The sequence below is a fragment of the Carettochelys insculpta genome, chromosome 18 (genome assembly GCF_033958435.1).
Source record: "Carettochelys insculpta isolate YL-2023 chromosome 18, ASM3395843v1, whole genome shotgun sequence".
NCBI classification, from domain to species: domain Eukaryota; kingdom Metazoa; phylum Chordata; order Testudines; family Carettochelyidae; genus Carettochelys; species Carettochelys insculpta.
The window spans coordinates 24,686,437-24,703,054 of NC_134154.1; the positions used below are offsets into that span (position 1 = coordinate 24,686,437).

General features: G+C 42.2%; 1 protein-coding gene across 3 annotated transcripts in view; it reads left to right on the top strand.

The window, feature by feature from the left end:
* The first annotated feature begins 1,760 nt into the window (after window positions 1-1,760).
* SBNO1 (strawberry notch homolog 1) overlaps window positions 1,761-16,618 on the top strand; it is a 45,085-nt gene continuing 30,227 nt past the window's right edge. The window contains exons 1-5 of one of the 3 annotated variants that reach the window (XM_075012553.1): window positions 1,761-1,861; window positions 11,119-11,252; window positions 11,918-12,022; window positions 12,971-13,280; window positions 16,189-16,289. In XM_075012553.1, the coding sequence (XP_074868654.1) occupies window positions 11,121-11,252; window positions 11,918-12,022; window positions 12,971-13,280; window positions 16,189-16,289 (648 nt within the window). In that variant the 5' untranslated portion in view covers window positions 1,761-1,861; window positions 11,119-11,120. Of the gene's footprint in view, window positions 1,862-11,118; window positions 11,253-11,917; window positions 12,023-12,970; window positions 13,281-16,188; window positions 16,290-16,618 lie in introns of those variants that run through there. The other 2 variants (XM_075012554.1, XM_075012555.1) reach the window with 2 other exon arrangements.

Below are 16,618 nucleotides of genomic sequence, written 5' to 3' on the forward strand. Positions count from 1 at the left end.
CAGCCCATGAGCTCTGATGGAGCAGGGAGTGAGAGAGCAAGAAGTGGCTCCACATGGTACTGCTGCTGTTCCCCCAGATGGGGAAAGTGGAAGGGGAGAGACAGTGATAGCAGCTGCACTGCTCAGAGGCCTTATCCTGCCAGAATTCTGGCCACAACACTGGAGTCGGTGTCTGGGAGCCGGAGGTGCAGACCCATGTGTGTTGTAGTGGTGCTGCATAGGTAAGCTGCACTCCCGCCACCCAGACCTCATGCTTCTTAAACACTCCCATGCACCCCCTCCCACACAGACTCCCCACCTCCACCTACTCCTGTCCTTTCCCTCCTAGATCCCTCCCCTCTACCCTGACCCCTCCCTTCCAGACCCTGCATGCCAAACCCTCCTACACCCTTCCTGACACGCAGATCCTGCACTCCCACCCAGCTCCTGCATCCCCCCAACCCACTCCTGAAACCTCTTCTGCCTAGACCCATCACCTGCAGCCCACTCCATCCTACCCAGACCCGCCACATCTAGCCCACTTCTTGGCACCCCCCCTCCTACATTGAATCCCTCATTTTTGGCCTCACCCCAGATGGGCCCACAAAATGTACTAGCCCTGTCCCCCTAGGCTCTGGGGCTTGTGCGTGAGGGGAATGAAGAGAGTGTCTCCTTTGTTTTGCTCGTCAGTCGGGGACCAACTCAGTGACTCATTTTTCTGTAGGTTGGTTCCCCACTCGTGACATAAGCAATGAATGATATGTCTTAGCCCCGCCCTGGGTAATAGGGAGATGGGCTTAACGGGCATCATGTCAGTAGCCACTGGGTGCACAGAGCACAGGCGCTCGCCCAGCACTTTCCCAGGAGGGGCAATCAGAGGAGGCAGCCGGTTTTGTAGCACCAACAGAGGCACCCGCAGACTAAGCGCTCGGTTAGGGCCCTGAGCAACTGAACGGGGAGGGGACGGTTCACGTGTTAGCACGGGCGGCGCGGGGGAGATTCCTGTTCAGGCCCCCAATGGGCTGCAAAGAGACCCGGCAGCAGCTGAGCCGGGCCCAGTCTCCGCAGCAAACGGAAAGAACCTGCCAGGTGCACGGGCGGCACGAGCCCAGGGCCCGGCGCACGCGCGCAACCCACCCAAGACAAGGCCAGAGCTAAAGACAACCTGAGTTCAGCCGCGCATGCGTTCAACCGCCCCAGGACCCCGGCAGACACGAAACCTTGCGCACGCGCCTAACCCCACAATCATGACCTCATCATCATGGTTCACGTCAGACCCTTCTCCCATCGCTCCCCGCGCAGAGCACGGCAGCGCCGCCCGTCTTGCGTGCGCACGCTGACGTCCGCCAGCGTCTGGCGTCACGTGACTGCTAGCAGCCGACTTCTCGCTCTCCCCTCCCCCACCCACCGATAGCTGGGTTTGCACCGTCTTTCTCGTCTACGGCAACGACCCTGGGCTAGTCCGGACAGAAGACGTCGGTTCCCGGAGCTGTCGGCGAGTCCCTTCGGCCGATCCAGGAATATTTTCCCTCGCTCGCTATCCACGGGCGGTAAAGGCACGACATCACGTGATGGGCGCGGAGTCAACGAGAAGAGTTGGCCGCGCCTCTGATGGGAGGGCTAATGGCAGCAAATCAGGTGACACGCGGCGCGCGCCGGCCTGCGACGCGACCCACTGGCGTCACGTGGACGTGGCGCCGCGTCCGGCGGGAGGAGGAGCGCCGAGCGGTGAGGTCACGTGTTGCGCCGCCGGCCCTAGGCCCCTCCCCCATGAGAGGGGAGGCAGGGCGGGCGAACATGGCGGCGGCGAGTTAGAAAGCGTCGGACGGCGGAGCCAGCGGCGGCGACGATCCAGACCCAGCCGTGGTGGGATCAGGAGAGAGTGAGTCCCGTCTTGTTCCCTTATCCTGCAGCGACACCGCGCGGAGCCCACCCTGCTGCCTCGGGCGGTTCTCGCCCCGCGGGGCCGCGGCGCCCCGGGGGATCCCCCTCAGCTCCCTGGGCTGGGCACCCGCGCACCGAGCGCGGCCAGGCACTGTCCCCCCCTTTTCCCCTCGCTCCGGCCCCAAACAGTGCGGCCAGGAGCCCCCGTGAGTGGGAGCCACGCGGGCGGTGCGGGGCATTGTCTGGAGGTGGGAAGCGGGAGGTAGATTGCCAACCCCTTATTTCCCCAAGCTGGAAGCCCCTCAGTGACCAGCCACGCAGAGTGTCCCCGGCGGGCCGGGTCACTGCGGCGCCGCCCCGCTTCGGAAGTCTTGCTGGGTGGAGGGCTAACCGCTCCCTCCCTGGGGGAGGGGGAAGGCATAGGAGGTGGGGGGGTCGCCACGCGCTCTTACTGCTGCGGGGTCATTGCCCCGGGACGCGGCGAACTTTCTTGCCATTGGCTGGTAACGCGCGCCTCCGGATGGCGAGCGGATCGAGCCCGCAGCAGGTTTCAGCGCCTGGGCTCATTGAAATAGCGAGATTCTCTGGATAACGGCAGAGAGATCTGGTGGTCCTGGGAACGTGGCCGAGCGAGTTTCCCCGGCTCCCCCGCTCTCCGGCCGGTTAAGCAAAATGGCCTCATTGCCTAATATTTGTAACCATTGTCGCTTGTCTCTTTCATCGCTGGGTTAATTGTTTAGAAACAAATAGAGCCTCTCTAGCGACGGGAGAGCACGAGCCGTAAAAGACGTTTGGGCTTTGGCGCTTGCTTGGCTTTAAATGCTGTGTTTGTAGAACCTCCTGCCCGCCTCTGTGCGGGCGAGGCTGTTATTTAAGGGAATTGTGAAGGTGCTGGAGATCTGAAAACAAAAGTAGTTTATGGGACGCAATCACGTAGCCGATTCTAACCCAACCCGGAAGTTTATATCCTGAACACGTGTTTGGGGGCAAGGTTAGGAGGCTGAGGGTTGCTGACCCATTAGTTAGAGAAACCTGTTCGTTAATGTTTGTGAGAGTAGTGTTCAAGGGTCCCTGCGGCCAACTGCGGTCAATGGTGGGCTTGAATGCCACAGTAGCCATTAACGAATGAGCCGCAAAGTCGGGTTAACTCTGACAGCCCACCACCAACAAAGGTTGCTAGGGAGAGTAATCGCTTAACTGGGAAATGTTCTTATGCTTTCTCGAGAACAGAGATCTCACCTTTAGTCACTGTGATTTTCTTTTAAATTTGATTTTCCAGCCTTATGTATTTGAGGGGGAAGCTGGTAAACAGCTCTTTCTGAAATATACATTCTTAAGGAGCCATGTATTCTTTTAGAGACTAAGCTAATCAGTTGAAATATGAAGGGTACAGTTTAAAATTTACCTGACAAATTTACGAATTTGACCCAGTTTTCACTGTTTTATTTTGACTAGTCATTGCCTTTTGTATTCCTTAATTTTCATTTAGCTTTCATTAGTTAATACAGTGGGTTAGTGTTTGCATTTAAAGGTTATAGATATTTAGACTTCCGCAATTCTCATTTCAAGTTCCAAACTTTTTTTATTAATCTGGGGATTTTGGGGCTTGATCTGTCTGATGAAAACTGATATGTAATGGGGAGTTTTGTGTTCGGGTATGTTAATGTCCGTTGGCTTTGAAAGGTACGCTACATGCTTACAAAACACCATAACTTTGCCTAAATTTAAAAAGTGACACTTCTGAAACTGGACAGTAGATCCCTAATCTTTCTTTCCAACAGGTCTCTTCCTTGTTGTGTGTAATAAGTTCTTTGCTCATCTGGTGATAGCGTGAGAGAATGACATTAGCTGCAGGGTGCTTAAAGAGAGTTCCAGGGTCAAATAGCAAATTAAAAAGAACTGTTAGAACTGGTATAGACAGATATACCTGTCTTCCAACAGTCTCATTCTCCAAAAATCTTACTCTTCAGTTTTGTTAAAGTTTAGCTCCTGTGAAACAGCTGTCACTGAGAGCTGTGATGTGATGTGTTCGTTACAATGGAGAAACTAATTTAAATGCCTGATTACAATGTAAACATATTTATGGAAACATTATACAAGGAAAGAAAAGGAGAGGGACAAAAATCTGCCCAGTCTGAGGCAATACTTTCTTTTTCTCTCAACAGTTAAATGTTGCTTGGGAGTGGGCCCTCAAATTTTTTCCCCGTTTTGTGAGACATCTGAACGTTCCCTCCTCTGTGATTGGGGATTGGTCTTTTCTGGACAGGTGGCTTTCTTCCTGAATCTGGTGTCTTATGTGCCTCCTTATTCTGGATGCTTTGCAGGCTTGAGGAGACATTGCTGTAATAATTAAACTTTGTTTTCAGGCTTTTCTTTGCCACCATGTATCTTTAATCAAAAACAGATATTCTGATGTCATAGCATTCTGGCTCTGTCTTACGCCAGGAGTGTACCTGTTTTTGTTTTGCCTTAGTCCAGGCTTGCCAGTGGGTATCTGAACTCATAGAGGAGCCAAGCCTTAAGGAATCCATCAGATCTTGTGTAGTGACATTTTCAACATCTGCACAGTATGATATGTGTCATGTTTTTTGGCTTCTGAAGGAGACAGAACTTGGGAGCTGTGTGCTTTTTTTTTTTTGTTCAGGTTTTGTTAGTCTTAGAGTCCTAGCAGAATCCTTGCTACTAATTCCAAGCAGATTCTACTGTGATCTTGTTTAGAAGGGCATTTCACATCACTTGACGTAGTGTACAGAATGATCTCCTAGCAAATTACTAAGCTGTGTACAGTAGCAATTGGGGGTGGAGTGGAAGAAAGTTTGCAGGGAAGCTACAAGAAGGATTGTAATGTTAGGGGCTGAGCAAAGGCTGTGAACACTCTTGACAATAGAGGTGTGTTACCTTGGGTTTTATCATGCCACATAGAATGTACAGTGTTATCCTTGAAAATCAATGCTTTAAATAGTAGCCAGAAACTACTATTTAAATGCCTGATTACAATTTAAACATATTTATGGAAACATTATACACTGAAAGAAAAGGAGAGGGACAAAAATCTGCCTAATCTGAGGCAATACTTTCTTTTTCTCTCAACAGTTAAATGTTGCTTGGGAGTGGACCCTCAAATTTTTTCCCCGTTTAGTGAGACATCTGAACGTTCCCTCCTCCGTGATTGGGCATTGGTCTTTTCTGGACAGGTGGCAGGAAGCCATAGCAGATTGGCTGACTGTGGCAATTTATGAATAAAGCAATTTTAAGAGTTATGGTATATTTAGCTAATTTTGGTAAGACATTTACTGTTACATTATAACACTTAAGAAGTCTTAAAAATGGAGAATCTTTCTAGGCTTGAAGTCACTAACACTCTTTTTTCCTTCTAGGGAGGAAAAAAAAGTAGGCTGGACATCTGTTTCTGAATAACTCAGTGTTATGCTCCTGAACTTTTCAACCAAGGGTAAAGCAGGAGAAGTGTGAAACAGATTGGCAGGTTGGCATGGATACGTGCCATAGTAAAAATGCAATTGAGAATACTGGCAGTTATTTTGTTCTAAAATCAAAAGCTTATTTTTGCTTGACTTGAGAAGAAAATGATCCATGTAATACATAAGTTTTTTGCTAATGCTATGTTGAAAAATTAGTTTTGTGTTGGTACAGTACATCATACAAAATACACTGAGCCTTTTCTTTTGTGATAATAAATTGGATTTTCCTTGTTCTTTATGAAAAGGTGAGTCATACCGTTGCTGTCAAGTTCTTCTTGTATAACAATTATTTGTTTTGTACTTCAGCTCTTTTTGTGACTTTAACAGGTTCGGTCTTGCTGCTTAGTAGTATTGGGACAGTTTGCGTACTTTTTAACAAGATTCTACAAATTGTTTAAAAGCAATCTGTTTTCAACAATTAAAAATTTAGGGAACAACTTTCAATACAAACTTTTTTTTAAGTAATTTTTGTGTGGATTTGGGATGAAAAAAACAGACCCTTTTAGAGCAGTGCAAAACTTGAGCCACAGAGCTTGAGAAGTTTTATGCTTTGTAACATTATGGAACTGTTTTGTTTTTGTTTACCTTTTTAGCTTAGTTTTAGGTTCGACTACACAAATTTAAGAATCGTCTCACACATCTGATGAAGCGGGTCTTTGCTCACGAAAGCTTATGCTCCAAAATATGTGTTAGTCTGTAAGGTGCCACAGGACTTCTTGTTTTTGAAGATACAGACTAACTTGGCTACCCCTCTGAAATTTAAGAATGTAAACTGTAAGATATAAAGATGTAAATCTTTTCTGATGTACATCTGTGCGGTTTTTGGATTCTAAAAGCAAAACTAAGTAGCTGAAACTATTATGTTGGGCTTAGTTATGTGGCTTACATTTCATAAAAATTAAGATGAGCTGTTTCATGAATGCTTTTAGTTGCAGTGAAAATGCGTCAGTTTCATCTTCCTGTAGTGTTTGCAAGCAGAACTTGTTCCTGATATTCTGCAACCAGATTATTGAAACTAACCAGTGCATAGTAGTTCAGCAATAGATACCTTTTAAGAGAATTTTTAATATAGTGGAATGCACATGAGGGAGAGTGGCAACTGAGATGTCTTTTGTAGATCATTGTATGAGCATAACAGAGATTATACTGGGTCAGACCAAAGGGTCAGTTACCCCAGTATCCTGTCTTTTGACAGTGACCAAATGCCAGATGCCCCAGAAGGAGTGAACAGGAACTGATAATCATTGAGTGATCCTTCTTCTGTTATCCATTTTCAGCTTCTGACAAACAGAGGCTAGTCACACCATTCTTACCCATCCTAGCTAATAAGTATTGATGGACCTAAGCTCCACAAATGTATCTAGCTTTTTTTTTTTTTTTTTGAACCCTGTTAAAGTCTTCACAATGTCCTCTGACAAGGAGTTCCACAGGATGAGTATGTGCTGTGGGAAGAACAACTTCTTTGTTTTAAGCCTGCTACTTAGTTCATTTGGTGACTGCCAGTTCTTATGTAACGGGAAGAGATAACTTTTCCTTATTCACTTTCTCTAAACTTGTTTTGATTTTAAAGACCTCTATCATATCCCCCACTAGTCTCTTTTCTAATATGACAAGTCAGTCTTTCTAATCTGTCTTCATATGGCAATTGTTCCAAAGCCCTAATCATTTTTGTTTCTGTTTTCTGAACCTATTTCAATGTCAATATATCTTATTTTTGATGAGGAGACCACATCTGTACTCAGTATTCAAGATGTGGCTGTACCGTGGATTTACATAAAGGCAACAAAACATGTTTTTGTCTTATTCTCTATCCCTTTTTAATGATTTCTAACATTGTTTGCTTTTTTGACTGCTACTGCACATTGAGTAGATGTTTTCAGAGAAGTAGCCATGATGATCCCAATATATCTCTATTGGGTGGTGGTAGCTAAATTAGTCCCCATCATTTAGTATGTATAGTTGGGATTATTTTTTCCAATGTGCATTACTTTGCATTTATCAACATTAAAATTAATTTGCTGTGCTATTTCCCAATAGCCCAGTTTTGTGAGATACTTTTGAACAGTGCTTTTGTTTGTTTGTTTGTTTTTAATGAGAAGCTGGTACTCAGCTGCCTCCCTGACTCCAACTGCAGCCTTTCCCATGGTTGGGCCTGCCAAGGTGCCAGTACTCAGTACTGGCACAACAAAGCACTGCTGTTGAAGGTCTGCAATCTGCCCCCCCCCCTTTTTTTTTTCTCCTAAACTATCTTGAACAGTTTAGTATTATCAGCAAGTTTTGCCACCCCACTGTTTAACCCTTTCTCCAGATCATTTATACATATGTTGAATAAGATTGGTTCCAGTACAGACCCTTGGACACCACTAATTACAGCTCTCCATTCTGAAAACTTACCTTTTATTCCTCTCCTTTGTTTCCTGTCTTTGAACCAGTAATCAGTCCATGAGAGGATCTTCCCTCCTATCCTATGACAACTTCCTTTAATTAAGAGCTTTGGTGAGGGCCCTAGTCAAAGGGTTTCTGGAAATCTAAGTACACTGTGTCCACTGACTACACCTTGTCCACATGTCTGTTGATCCCATCAAAGAACTCTAATAAGGCGTGATTGCCCTTTACAGAAACCATGTTGATTTTTTTCCCCAACAGATTACGTTCAATCTATATGTCTGACAATTCTATTCTTTACTATAGTTTCAACTACTTTAACCACTAGTGACGTTAGACTTCATGGTCTGTAATTGCCAGTCTCACCTCAAGAAGCCGTTGAAAATATTGGCCTCGCATTAGATACAGAAGATGATTTGAAGGATAGGTTACAAACCATAGTTAACAGTTCTTCATTTTCACATTTGAGTTCATTCAGAATTCTTGGGTGAATGCCATGTGGTCCCAGTGACTTGTTATTGGTAAAGTCATCTGTCCCCCAACCCCCCAAAACTCCCTCTAACACCACCTCAATTTATGACAGTTCCTCAGATTTGTCACCTAAAAAGAATGCCTCTGGTGTGGAAATCTCCTTAACATCCTCAGTTGTGAAAGCTGAAGCAAAGAATTTGTTTTTCTATGATGACTTTATTGTGTTCGGAGTGCTCCTTTAGCTTCTGGATTGTTTAGTGGTCCCACTGCTTGATTATCAGGCTTCTTTCTCCTGGTGCACTTATAAACATTTTGCTATTGCTTTTTGAATCTTTAGCTAGCTGTTCTTCAAAATCCTTTTTTACATTTTACCTTATTACATTTTTACCCTTAATTTTATAGCATTTATGCTCCTTTCTACTTTCCTTGCTAGCATTTAATTTCCACTTCTTAATAACTTTTTATCTCTTGCTGTTTCTTTTACTTGATTGTAAAGCCATGGTGGCACTTCTTTGGTTCCTGTGCTGTGTTTTTTTTTAATATGGGGTAGATGTTTACATTGGGCATCTTTATGATGCTTCTGTGTAGATTGCAGGGGTTTTACTTGTGGCGATATACCTTTTTAATTTCGGTTTAACTAACCTACTTGTTTTTGCGTAGTTCCCCTTTCTGAAATTAAATGCCACAGTGGTGGGCTGCTGAGGTGTTTTTCCCACTGCAGTGATGTTAAATTTTATTACATTTATGGTTGCTATTTCCAAGCAGTCCAGTTATATTTATCTCTTGGGCCAGATACTGTGCTCCACTTAGGACTAAATTAAGAATTGCCCCTCTCCTTGTGGGTTCCAGAACCAACAGCTTCAAAAACCAGTCATTTAAGTTGTCAAGGAACTTTATCTCTGCAGCCTTTCCTGAGGTGACATGTACCTAGTAAATATGGGGATACAGTAGACCCCTGATTTACGTGGGGTTGCAAAGAATGCAACCTCCGCATAAGCTGAATTTTTGGGTAGCTCGGGGAGTTACCCTTGAGCAGTGGGGAGCCGGGAATCAGGCAGCAAGCAACCTCTGGGCTCCGCTCCACTGGTGGGGTCCAGGAAACTGACCAGCACATGGCTGCTCAGTTTCCTGGGTTCCGCCAGTGGAGGGGAGCCAGGACCCAGGCTGCTGCCCCTTATGGAGCAGTTTTGCCTCTCTGGTCAGGGACGACAGCCTGGTGCCCAGCTGCTGCCACTGACAGGTGGCAAGAGTCAGGCTGCCACTACTGACGAAAGTGATTTCCCTGCTCCTGTCAGGGGTGCCAGTCACATTAAACCAAGTTGAATGTATCTCGGGCGGTTACTGTAGTTGAAATCTCCCACTGTTAGTGAAATTTTTAATTTGTATAGCTTGTGTAGTCTTCCTTAGCATTCTCTAGATGCCGCATCTGACGAAGCAGGTCTTTGCCTACAAAAGCTTATGCTCCAAAATATCTGTTAGTCTATAAGGTACCACAGGACTTCTTGTTATCCTGGTCACATAGTCTGTAATGTATTCCTACTGCTATATTCTTATTATTGGAGCATGGCATTACTATCCTCTGAGATGCTATGGTAATGGTGTTAACTTCATTTATTGAGTTCATGTTAAGAATCAGTTTTTCAGCAAACTTTTCAACACCTCAATCTTTGCCTGTGCATCTTGTCGGAAGAGAGTGGGTAATTTGCTCAACAATGGGCAGACTAGAATTAGGGAGCACAGTAATTTTGGGATATTTGACACGTGTTGTCAAAAGTGAGTAAACTCAGCAGTGTAAGCAAGCCTGTACAGAAAAGTGAATAATTGTATTGTTTCAGATCATGTATAATTCCTGTGTTTCAGCAAACTGAGTCCCCTTTATTCCATAAAAGGGATATTTTGCATTATGCTTTGTAGTATCTGGGCTCTCTTCCCCACCCCCCCAAAAAAAAACATGGGGTATTTGACTAATATACTCCAAGACAGTATTAAAAATTAATTTGAACATCTATCCTATCCCCAAGCCCGTACCACAAAGAAACAAACATGTTCTAAATATGTTCCATACTAGTATTTGCAGACTCAAATTAAAAACCTCAATCAGTCATCTATTCTCCCACTATGCAAAAATCCCCACACATACATTTATGGTACAAAAGTGAAGAGTTTATTAGTTTAACATAGAATAGGTGTTTCTAGAGCTACTTAAATTAACTGAATTATTGTCTCATTAAGCAAGTACACAATTGTTATAGTCTAAACGAATAAAATATTCTTAACTACTGACTAGGCACTTCTCTGTACTTGGGTAGTATATTTTAAGGCTGTTCTTAAAGGGCTTGTTGTATATAGTAGGGTCTCAACATTCGCCAGGGTTCTGTGTTGAAAACCCTCACAAATGTTGTTGTATTTTGTGAATACGGTACTCTATGGCAGCTGCTCCCGCCTGGATCCCAGCCACCGGTGCTCCCTGCCCAGGGGAAGCAGCAGCCACCAGTGCTCTGCAAATATTTTGATTCAAGACCCTGTTGTATTGCATTATCTCACCACTTTTGCATATCGGTATTACTTGAAACTCCTGCAGTTACTAAGACAAAGGCCAGCAGAGAGCTCTTTTCACTTTGTTTACTTTATGCATTTGGTAGCATCTTGTGTATGGTTAGGTTTTCATGGGTTCCCCTGTTGATGACGCTCTTATATGTGAGGCAGTTTAATAAAATTTGAAAATTGAGCACAAACCCATAAGAATTGTCGAGATTATATAGGCAGATTTCAGAACCTGAAACTCACTTTATTAAGGTCACTAATTTTACTGTGCCCTTAGAAATCAGATAAAGTAGTTTTAAAATAGTATAAAGTAGTATAAAAGCTTTTGCCAAAATAAAGAGTTATAACTTGTGGTCTTATTTACTTTTTGTTTTAGAGATGATGGAGCCGGGACAAGATCTGTTGCTTGCTGCTTTGAGTGAGAGTGGAATCAGTCCAAATGATCTATTTGATATTGATCCTATGGACATGGGTCTTGCAACCCCAGCACCGGTGCCAGCTGTTCAGCAGGTTAAAAATAATCTTTTTAAAATTAGCCAATATTGCATACTCTAGAAGCATAGCTCTTTTTTTTTTAAAAAACTACTGTGGAAGAGTGGAATTTGTATGTTTTCATTACTATGCTGGGCTTGTATACATGAGGAAAAATGAGATGGCAGTCTCTTGTTTTGAATATACATGTTTTTAGGAATCAAAAGTGTATATATGTTATTGACTGAACTTATCAGTATCAGCTTTCTAGAACCACAATGCAATGTATCCACACACAGAACTTCCATAGGTATATCTGGTGTGCTTTTCCTTTCCTCAGAAAGAAGGGAGTGAATTAATTTAATATTGATTTAATCTCCATGACAACTTGCACACTGCAAAAACGGAACACTTTTTTTGAGCACAGACTGGAAAATAATAGTCTGTCAACAGAAATGAAACTACAGATCTCATTGTTTTCACAGCAGTTAACTGGAAAGTCGTTTTATGCCTGAAGCAATTCTAGAGGAACGAAGTCAATGACTTGGTGTGCTACCATCTTAATTCAATGAAACCAGGAATATTAACAGGCAGATCAAAGGAGTTGGTCATTCATCTTAACACGGGGGGGATAGTAAAGGTTTTCATTCTATTTTTTCCTACTAAAACTAGTATCTGATCGTGCTTGCTTTCTTTCTCTCTAGTCAGTGCCACTTAGTGCATTAGAACTAGGCTTGGAGACTGAGGCAACAGTTGCTGTTAAACAAGAACCAGAGACTGTATCTACTCCAGCACTATTAAATGTCAGGGTAAGAGGTGACATATTTAGACTTTTGTGTCTGTAAAATAGCCAAGTGAACAATTAAGGCAGGCCTATACGTTATTGTCTCTTTACCATCCCTTCACTACAATTTGCAGTACATTCAAAAATTCCTTCCCTGCTTTTTTCAGTAAAACACTCGCTTTTGAAGGGTTGGTGTGATGTGTAAGAGAGAGCATGTCATAGAGCAAGGAACATTTTAAGGAAGAGGCCAATTTCATGTGTCTTTTGAGTACTCTTAGAGTACAGATGCTATTAAACTTCATGCTTGTAGATCCCATATCTTGTCCTAAATTCAAAGTCCAAGAATTCTAGATATATTATGCAGCGTATCAGTTAGCATAGAAGTCATGAACAAGATAGTCTTTCTTCATAGAAGATGATATGATGTAGAAGTAGATCAATATCTGGAGGGTAGGGTTAACAAAGAAGCTGCACTGGAAGAAGAGTTTTAATGTAGATATCAGTTTATTTATAAACTAACTGTAAAACCAAGTTGTGCAGTGAATGAAGTTTCTTTACAACCCAAGCATCCCCTCATAGCAGATGTACTTTGTGTCTAGATGGTGAGATCCTTCTCTTTCTTACCTGCTGTTTCCTCTTTTCTTTTGGGGGGGTGGGGGTGGAACTTGTGCAGCTGGATCCTCCTTTGAAGCAACACACATGCATTTTTGGAAGAAGCTTGTTGCACAGACTTCCACATCCTGAAATAAAATGGCATTCAGCATCAGTTAGTTGTGTGATGGAAAGAAAATATTGACAAGTCTATAAACTTCAATTACAATAAAACTTCTCATTGTTTAAATTGATGTCTTGTGTCCTCTAGCTGAAAGGCATATGACACAAGTATTGCCTTTTTGAGTATTGTCACTTTAAGAATCATCATGATTGGCTCCATTTTGGAACCATCTTACATTTTTGTTTTTTTCCTTTCTAGCAACCTCCATCAACCACCACCTTTGTGCTGAATCAAATAAATCAGCTTCCAACTTTGGGGACTACAATAGTAATGACAAAAACCACACCTGTGACAACTACCAGGCAGACCATCACCGTAGCAAAAATAATTCAAACCAGCACAACAACTCGACCATCAGTTGCAGCACCAGCAGTACGCAATGCCTTGACTACTACACCTTCAAAGGACCAGGTCCAGCTGAAAGATTTGCTCAAAAATAATAGTCTTAATGAACTAATGAAATTGAAGCCACCTCCTAACATTGCGCAGCCAGTTGCAACAGCAGCTAGTAAGTGCTTCTTCCTTTCCACTGTGTACATTTTTGTTTCAGAAAAACAAAATTACAAGTCTTGGAGTAACAGAGTGGTATAACACAATAGCATTGAAATTCAGCCTAGAAACCTGACATGTTGGACCCCGAATTTTTCAACATTACAAAAAGAAAGTATGAAGTGGCTCAAAAAGACTGAGGTTTTTAAAAGCTCAAGAACCCTTTCATATATAGCCTTTTAAGAAATAAGAAACCGAAAATAAATTTTGAAATAGGAAGCTGGTAAATAACATCAGTAATGTGCTGTATATAGCAATTTGTTACTTGTTGATGTTGCATTATATGAAGCGATTGCTGTTTAATCTATTATGGGTATGATAGGGAAGTATTATCCTTCCTTATATTGTAGTCAGAGCTCTTTCCCTTTCCTTCTTAAAAAGACTTCGAGAACAAGCTAATATTTGATTTCGAGCCACAGTTCTCCAAGGGACCCATTGGGGAGGAATAAGGAGAAGTGTGTGATTTAAAGGGAAAAAAATCCCCTTTTGTGTCGTGTTAAATCCATTGTGTTCGTGACTAATCTTTTTTGTAGAAAATTTAGTGGCTATCCAGTACTCCATATTTAGGGGGAAATAGTTGCAGGAATGGTTAAATGGTAAGTTACAAATATTGGGAGATCTAGTAGTCATCAAATATCTGAGATTCTGTGGCAGGATAACACTTAGAAATTTAACTACCAACTTCACCTTATATACAGTCGATGAATAAGTTTATTGCAAGTCTTCCATTTGGTATATGTGTGAATGTCAGTAGTCTTGTTAGTTCTCCCATTTGAGTCTGTTATAGTTTTAGTGGACAATGCACCCCTTTAAACGTTAAAAGTAGTTTCAGGTATCTCATGTTAATTCTCCTGGTTTTTGTTTTATAATTGCTTTTCTATTTTTTTAAATACTTGTTTTTGCATGAGAGAGGGATCAATATAATGAGGAAGTATGCATAGTTTCCAAGTTTTCTTTCATTATCTGTACCCAAACTTCTGCTTAAAATCAATTAATAAATATTTATCACTTTCAACTATCTTCATATTTTAAAAGTAGGTAGAATATCTTCAGTCTGAAGCTGAGTTTAAGTTGATATTCCTTTTAAAGTTGCCTTACCACAATGGTATGTGCCTAGCCTGTTTTACAGGACGTGTAACTGTCTCCAATATGGTAGGAACTTCCTGGCGTGTTTTGTCAGTTGCTAAAGTAGTTAGGTCCAGTATAACTTTCAGTAGCTTAAGAATTGCTTTTCTAAAATAAACAATTTAGGGTGTCCTAAAGATGAGGTTGCCTGTGAAGACTGGAAATGGCACACAGTCGCACATCCCATCTTTGCTCCATTGCTTTCCCAGCATCCAGCAACATTACAGCTGACTAAAACCAGCTAAAAGTTGAGACGCTTAATGCGGAGAAATAAGTCAGTGATGCTGTAAAGTCTGAACACGTTTCTCTTATCTCATTTGTGTTTAATGGAAGGCTGTGTATCTGATGGAAGATATTCTGGAATATCTGGATATTTTAAGGAAACCAGCTTCTGCTTCCTGAATTTGGGCCATAATTGCTAAACATATAATGTCCTCTGAAGGGGCTGATTTTTGTTTTGAATAGCCCATGTCTACAGAAAGCAGACCGTTTTCTCTTTCCTGATGACATTTTTGCAGAAACACTTGGTAGAACTTGGAAGAATGAAGCTTTACAGCAGAGGATTTAACTTCTTTCATATTTGTAATACAATATTTAGCTATTTATATCTTTATTTCTCACAAAAGTAACCACAGAAAGTCTTCTATTTAATATGTTTGCTCTCTCATAGTGGAAGCTGGAAAGATAGTTCCTAAACCAAAAGCGTCACTTTGTCTACCCTTGTATAAATATTTATCTTAGATCTGCCCTGTAGCCCTCATCACCATTAAACTCTAAAGGGAGGAAGGTGAACAAATATCTTGTAGTTCGTCCATTTGTAGCATTTACATCAATTCAGTCCAACATGTTGACTTTCTTACAGAAATAATTGTAGTGTCTCCAAAGGTGGTAAACACCACCAAACCAGGTAAGATCACTTCTCGTCATAAAACTGGGTTTGCGGTTTCCTATTCAACTACCTTATCTCTCACATGAGACACAATATTATTAAATCACCTAGGTCACGTCTACACTACAGTGGTCTTTTTGAAGGATGATCTTCTGGAAGATCGCTTCCAGAAGGTCTTCTTTCGAAAGAGCATGTCCACACAAAAAAGTGGATCAAAAGAGCAATCTGCTCTTTTTGAAAGAGAGTACACACAGTCCCATCTCTTTCGAAAGAATGGGCAAGGGATTAAAAAATCTGGCACCATGAGGACTGCTTTTTCGAACAAAGGGCCCCCAGAGCATCTACACAGGCTTTTTTTTTCCTGAAAGAATCCTTCAGGAAAAAGCCATTGTCACTTGTTTGGAAGAGGAAGAGGAAGAGGGCCTTCAGAAAAAGTGATGCATTCTTTCTAAACAAATTCAAAAGAGCTCATTTTGTATGTGCATGCTCCTCTTGCTCTTTCGGAAGCAGGCCTGATTTTTCCAAAAGGTCTTGCTAGTATAAACGCGGGCCTAGAGATTTGGTGAAGGTGTTGTGTGTTTTTAAGTTGAATTTGATAGATTCACACATTTCTCTGATATTTAATGGTACTGGCTAAACTAAAGATTTAAGTACATGTTGCTCCCTCTGAAGGACTGTTGTCAGGCACAATCACAGATTTGTAGATAAATATATTTGGCAATTCTTGAGGATGTCAGCATATTGTCAGAAATTTCATTTCCAGCTGCCTTGACTGTGTGATGTGTAACTCAATACAGCAGAGAAAAATGTAAGGGAAATTATTAATTTTTGTAAAATGTAACTTTTCTTGTAGCTGATTTAAGCAATGGTGCAGTAAAGAAGGAGGCTTCTACAAAAGAAGTAGCAAGAATATGGATAAATGATGTAAAAATGAGAAGTTATTCACCTACTATGGTGAGTAATACGAAAGAATGGAGAGAGTTTTTAAAATGCGTATTATGTTTAGTTCATTTCAATAGCTGCTCGTGGAAGCTTTCTAAGTTCACATAATCCCACAGCACAGCTAATTCTGAAGGAGAATTTTCCCTGGCTGCAAGAGTTGTGAAGTGGTTGATAGAAACAAACCACATGGCTGTATCTTCTCAGTAATTTCTGTATGAACTGGGCGAGTCATTTGAGCATCTGGAATCCTTCACAGAAGCCTATTGTGTGTGCTGGAGAGTGCCTAAGGATACATCTGCGCTACAGGGAAGATCAACTCTGCCATAGCTGATCTTACAAAG